This window comes from Corvus moneduloides, chromosome 19 (assembly GCF_009650955.1).
Source record: "Corvus moneduloides isolate bCorMon1 chromosome 19, bCorMon1.pri, whole genome shotgun sequence".
Lineage (NCBI taxonomy): Eukaryota > Metazoa > Chordata > Aves > Passeriformes > Corvidae > Corvus > Corvus moneduloides.
The window spans coordinates 7,578,825-7,585,545 of NC_045494.1; the positions used below are offsets into that span (position 1 = coordinate 7,578,825).

The 6,721-nt window shown below is 48.5% G+C and overlaps 1 protein-coding gene across 2 annotated transcripts in view; it reads left to right on the forward strand.

Annotated features, from left to right (window-relative positions):
- Nucleotides 1–1,284, forward strand: part of SAP30BP (SAP30 binding protein) — a 29,929-nt gene extending 28,645 nt beyond the window's left edge. For both annotated transcript variants that reach the window (XM_032128595.1, XM_032128596.1), the window contains one exon: nt 132–1,284. In XM_032128595.1, the coding sequence (XP_031984486.1) occupies nt 132–313 (182 nt within the window). In that variant the 3' untranslated portion in view covers nt 314–1,284. The remainder of the gene's footprint in view (nt 1–131) is intronic.
- Nucleotides 1,285–6,721: the final 5,437 nt, after the last annotated feature.

Genomic DNA, 6,721 nt, shown 5'->3' on the forward strand with positions numbered 1-6,721 from the left:
ATAAATGTGAGGGGAAGCTGTCTAGTCAAGCAGTGGGATATTAAGGGTTGACAAGCCAGGGTGTTAAGAAGGGATTGGTGACCTCTAATGTAATGCTAATCCTTGTTTGCTTGGTTTAATCAAATTCACAGATGCCCAGAAGAGGAAGAGCAAGTGGGACTCTGCCATCCCCGTAACGACGATAGCTCAGCCCACCATCCTCACCACCACTGCAACACTGCCAGGTGTTGTCACAGTGACAACCAGTGCCAGTGGCTCCAAAACCACGGTGATCTCAGCTGTGGGCACCATTGTGAAAAAGGCCAAGCAGTGACTGCTGTGCTGGGCCTGGTGTTTTGGACTTGTTTGTCACTGAAGCCATTGTCCTTGGAAGGGAAGGGTGGCTTTCTCCTTTGGTAAACCATGACAAGATTCTTTGAAGCGGCCCACGGTTCCCCTTTGGAAGGCTGGGGGCAGGAGCAGGATGCCAGCTTTGTGCCCACAGGAATGGACCTCTGCCCACCATGCCTCTGCCTTTGCTTGCTGGGGGAAGAAGCAGGCTGCCTGTGTTGTGCTTGGAGGAAGGTGGTATCTGGAGTCAGCTTGTAAAAGTTTGCTTATCAATTACTGCATTGGGGTCTTACCTACTTGCAAGTTTGGTTTAGGAGGAAAAAAGAAAATAAATTCAAAGGGCAAACAGTGAAGGACTGTCAGTGTTACCCCTGTGTGTTCCAGGTGGTGCTTCAGGGCTGCCTGCAGCCTGTGTAGATGCCTCCCTCCAGAGCCAGCTCAGTTCTGAGGGAGTTGAAGCAGAGACAACCACTCAGTGTCCACGTCCAGATGTGTAGCAGAGACTTGAAGCAAACTACATCAGTGAGTGTAGGCTCACTCTTTGTTCTAGCACTGACACCTGTACCCTGTGCTCTCTGTGTAGATCTTAGTGACCACGTGTGAAACTGTTGAACTCTTGAGGAAACTGTGCTGGAACATCCTGTTGCCATCTCACAGGGATGGAGATTTCTATGCAGAACCCTCAAGCTGTAGAGGTTTGATTTGTGAACTCACTTGCAAAGACCTGTGCAGAAAACACTTCTATTGCCACGGAATGAGGTTGGACAGCAGATAAGCAGAGGAGAGTGTCTGATCCTATTTGTGATGTTGTCCGTCGTTGTTTTAGCTCGTGATATTCTGTGAATGCACACATGGCAGTTACTGCTTGCTCCACTGTTGTGAAAAAGTATTTTCAGTTGAAAATTTTGTTGTATAAAAATCGAAAAGTCTTTAAAAAAAAACCCCCTGATGTCACTGATGTGTCTGCATTTCTTTAAATTTCTACCCAGAGCCTCTTTGTCCTCGTGTATAAGCAGTGATAGGACAGATGGTTACCAAATCACCAAAAGTGTAAGTTTCTGAGAATTCAGTGGTTTGGAATTGCTTTTTTTTTTTTTTTTTTTCCCTCCCCCCAGTTTTTTATGTAACTTGGGTTACTCGTGATCAAGATTTTGCATTTATGGAGACTTAAGGTAGAAATAACAGGTCGATATCCTGCTTGTTGATATCCTGGCTTTAGACAATTTTAAAACATGTTAAACACACTGTCCTGGCAGTCATTTAAGCTTTTTAAAAAAAAGTGTCTGTGTATCCAGGAATGCTCATGGGAGATAAACCAGATGTGACTGTAGCATTGGAACTTGGGGAGATGGTGGAACTGCTCTTTTTAAAGGCATAAAATATTGAAAGGCGTGAAAATAGTTAGGTGGAAACATCTCTGTTAATTTACTTTGCATTGGGCTGCTGACATGGCTCCTGCAAGCTGGTAAAGGTGCCTTAACTCTGTCCCCATCCTATGGAGTAACAGCTCTGCCCCATCTGACACTGTCACTGGTGGTAGGCACAAACTGGGAGAGCCTGACGAGACCACATTAATTAACCAATTGTGGCAGTTTGACGCTGGTTAGGCGCCAAGCACCACGGAAAAATACCAGTTAATCCCCTTACCAGTTAATCCCCTGACAGGGCAACTGCTGGGAGTTCCTGGGGTTGAATCCCACTACAGAAGGTACTGAACATTGTTTAAATGTATCTTATTCATATCACACATCCTGGCACCTCACCCCTTCCCCCTTCCGTGGGCCTCTTCCTCCTTGCTCTGCAGCATCCACAGTCATTCCAAACCTCTGGATTTCTTTGTGGGCTTTAGGATCAGATCTGAGAAGTGGTGGTTCAGCTCCTGCTTTGCTCTGGCAGGCAGGGAGTGACACTGAGTGGCACTGTCCAGCATCTGGAGTGATGGGAAAATGCTGATCACAGGGGCTTGATGCTGCTGCATGAGGGATGAGGAGAAATCTCCCTGAGCTTTGCTGAATGGACTTGCCATGAGGCTCCTGGAGCAGCATTTTCCAGACTCCTGCAGTAACAGCTTCTGCAAGAGACCTGGAGGAGTGGGCTGTGCTCTGGCAGTTCCCTCCTGAGCTCCCAGGAGTTGATGTTCGCTGTCTGCAGTGGAGAAAGCAGCTTGCAACAGGCATGATTTGGGTTTGGGTTTTTTTTCTCTCTCCAAAAAGCTGGCGTGAGGATGCCAACCCCTGTATAACAAACTCGCAGCCAATAACTCACTGCTCTTGTTTGTCTTGCATGTTGGATTGGATGTAATAGATGGATTACACAGGTTGGAAACTGCAGTTCTGAGGGAAAAGCCTTTTTCCCAGCTCAGAACAGGATTGGACTGGTTGGTGACTTGCACTGGGCTGTGGTGCATCAGTGCCCCAGAGAAGGTGAAGGGAACGTCAGGCACACAAGGGTGATGTCCTGAGGGAAAAGGATCCCTCCTGGCCTGGGAACCATGGCCTGAAGCCCTCAGACAGGAGGTTGGACTCGTTTGCTTTGGAGCTCTGGCTGTGTGAGAGCCCTGCTGAGGGACCTGCTGAGTGTGCCAGTGCCTGTGTGCTGAACAGCCCTCAGGAACTGCAGCTGTGCCCCAGCTGCACTGAGGCAAATTCAGAGCTGAAACAGAAAAAGCTGCTTGTGCTGCTGCAACAGCGATGCTCAGGCTGCATTTGTGACTCTAAAAGCTGTAGATACTCATTCTCACCTCTCCTTCCAAAGGGATGCTAACCCTTACCCAGGAGAGTAAAACCAGTCCCAGTTTCATCCTTCCTTAGTCCAAGAATTACAATCTCTGCTCCTTGAACACCACGGGGCTTCTCTCTGCTTATCTCCTTCCTAAGCAGGGATGTCTCATAGCTCGAGGAGCTTTGTCTCAGCTGAAACTCCACGTTCAAGTCTGTGTCTTTGCCTCAGCAGAGGCAGGAGAGCTGCAGGAATGAAGTCATCCTTGGCAGAGTTGGTTCTGCTCTCCCTCTCCCTTCTGAAGTCGTCTCCCACCTCCCATGCCCTGAGGTGTTATTTTCTCTCCTATTTGCTTGTTGTGCTTTAGAGATCTGCCCTCCTTTGATGCTGGTGTGGGAAGGGATTTTGGGTGTTCAGGGCTCGCTTTTATTTTCTGTCTCACTGGGCGCTGCCGGGCTGAGGGGGCAGGTGGGGAGGGCAGCCCTTGCCAGCCCCACCTCAAACCGTGGAATGGGAGCACCTGAAGCTATGTTTTAGTTGGATTGCTGCTGCACTGTCTGGTTTAGGGCAGTTATGCACTGAGACGAACAAAAAATGAAAGAAAGAGTCTACCTTGCCAAGGCTTTGGGCCATGCCAAGGCTTTACTGATGACAGCTCCAGCAGTGAGGGAGGCGATGGCTGCAGCCAACACCTGCACAAGCTCCTTTCCAGCTCTTCTCCTTTGCAGGGGAGAAGTTGTAGCTCTTGTGAAGCCCCTCAAACAGGTGGGCTTTGTAATGTGCCCAGAGAGTCATCAAAGGATATGAGCAGCTTGTTCCTGGGAAATGGTGTGAGCCTGGGACAGCCCAGAGTTGGTACCTGCAGGGAATCACAGGATGGGTGAGGCTGGAAGGGACCACAGTGGCCCAACCTCCCTGCTCAGGCAGGATCTTCCTGGAGCACTTGGCACACGGTTGTGTCCAGACAGCTCTGGAATATCTCCAGAGAGGGAGAGAGAAATGGAGATCTTCTCAGCAGGGCTCCCCAATACTGTCTAATGTTAAATGTTTAAATAAATAAATTGCTGTGGAGGCTCAAGACCCCCTGAAGGGGCAGCGAGGTTCCACCAAAGTCTCCTCTTCCCTTTTGGGGGGAAGCTTTACCCCAGCACATTCCTGCAGGGCTTTTACAGAGCAGTTTTCCACCCCTGAGCCTTCCTTGGGCTGCTGTTCCTCGGACTGTTTATATTCCACTTCCTTCCTTTTGTTCTAAGCGAGAACCATGGACACCAATGACTTCCAATAGTTGGTCTTTGTTTATTTGAAGCTTGTCTTTGGCTGGGGCCAGGCTCGTGCTCTCTGCTGCCGGTAAACAGCAGAGCTCTGGGATTTCACAAGGAAAGGTTTTGCCTTTTCACATAAAAGACATCGGTGTGTGCTCCACCTCTGGCAGCTGGGTGAGGTGCTGATGTATCCCTGGAAGGCCTTGCTGTCCCTGGATGGGTGTTAGGATTGTCTCAGGCTGAGTTTTTATCCTGGATCCTTCACTAATGTTCTCCTCTGGCGTTGTTTCTGTGTCCCACTTCCCTTTAGCTGCCGCTCTGTCCCAGAGGCAAACGTTCATCAGGGATGTTCAGCAAGGAGATTTTCCTTTAGGAACATGTTCATGACAAGGAACATCCACTGGAGAACAGGGGCACGTGTAGTTAATGCTGCCTTGGGGGAAAGGCTGAGGGAGAGAGTATGGCAGGATTTCATCTGGCACTTTTAATTGCACTGGGAATTATATTAAGCACCATTTAGTGCAATAAATTATGTGCACATTAATGTACATTAATAATACCTTATTACACATTCCTTTTATTTAAGCCACATAGCAGGATATTGTCACTACAGTGTGCAGTGCAGTGATGGGATTAAGTGTTTATTTTTCTTTTAGCAATGTGTGTTGTTACAGAATTTTAAAAGGGGGTGAATGTGCTCCAGCAGCAGGATTTTGGCTGTAACTGCTCAATAAAGACCTAGAAAAAGCCCCAGAGCTGTCTCCAGGCACGCTGTGGTGGCAGGACAGAAAGAAGAAAGGCTGTGTTGCAAGCTGGCGTGGCATTAAAAAAAGAAGAAAATAATTAACCCTGAAATCACCTGTAATTATCAGTAATTGGCACTTGGACTGATAGTCTCAGCAGAGAGCAATAATTTCATGTGAGCTATAAAATTACTTGTCTTCCCTCCTAGGGCAAAAATTTCTAGGCCATGTTGCCACAGCAGAAAATCGCTGATTTATAAGTGAGAGGTTCACTACAAATGTGGCTGTGAGCTGTGGTGGAGCCATCTGCACTGAATCTGCTGACCCTGCCTCTGAAGTCCCTGTTCCCTGTTCTTAAAAACAGCAAATTTGTGGGGCAAAAGCCTGATCCAGCAGGCAGGGACAGCAAGGTATGGAACCAAGGCAAGAACTTGAGTTCACCAGGTGTTCTTCCCTGCTGGAAGTAATTTGGAGAAGTTGCCTGAAAGACAACTCTTAAAACACCCTTTTTTTTAAAAAAAACCAAGATGAAGTTAAAACCTTTTTACATTCTTCTGAGTATTTACATAGATTTTCTAATTCCTCTCTGCTTTTCTGCCCTAAAAATTTGGTAGTGGAGTTGCCTTTATATTGGAAAAGTGCCTTTATCAGCCCTGCAAACATAAAAGCAGCCCAGTTACAGCTCTGGGGAAACTCATGTTCCATGGGCTTGGAGGTCTCTTAGGTGCTGGGGGGACGTGTTTCAAAGAAAGGTGCAAAATTGGCATCTTGAGCTCTTCTGGCAGCACCAAGAGGGTGCAACTGGCCTTCTCCTCCCAGCTGCAAACGCTGAAAGGAGCTGGTCCCTCCTTGCTGCTCCAGGCTGCAGGGGTGAAGGGGAGGCAGGTGGTGCCAGGAAGCCCTGGGGCTGTCAGGGTCTGCAGGTGAGACCAGAGATCCTTTACAGAAGCCAACATAAACATTCTCCATCTCAGGTGGAGAAAGGAGGACATCCAGAAAGTCAGGACACCGAGTACTGTGGTGGAAGGTGGGTGCTCACGAGCTTTTCTGGTTGGCTTTGGGATTCCTGTTAGGGATCCATCACTAAAATAACTGGGTTTTTTACCATTATGCTTCTTGCTGCAGCCTAAATTGGCTTTTTCAGTTGCAGTGGCAGCCTTGCTTACATCAAAGAGGAAAATTGCTGCAGTGGGAGGTGGGGTGGGGCTAGTGGGAGCTGGGCCCTGCTGGTGGACAGGGCCGGGTGAGGTGACCAGATACATCTGTGAGCACCAGCACAAGCTCCCCTCCCATCTTGGGAGCTGAAGCCCAGTTTTAATTCATCTGCAGTGTTCAACACCTGCTGCAGCTGTGACCCCTGAGGCAGAGCAGGACCCTCTGCCTTCAGCCCCTCCATGGGAACAATCTGCTCTTCACCAGCAGCTCCAGCACCTGGCAACCACAGCCTGGTCCTGCTCTGCCTTTATTTTGTCTCATGTCCCAGCTCTCATGTTGCAGTCGCTGTCTTGATGTGCTTTTAAAAAAACAACAGCAAACCTCCTTCATTTTCAGAACTTTTGTTTAAATCTAGGAAATCACATCTCCAAAAGGGTTGGGGCTGCCAAGTCATGTGCTGGGAAACTCGGAAATGCCAGATTTTAACTGCCCGGGCCATCTTCCCCTGCACCC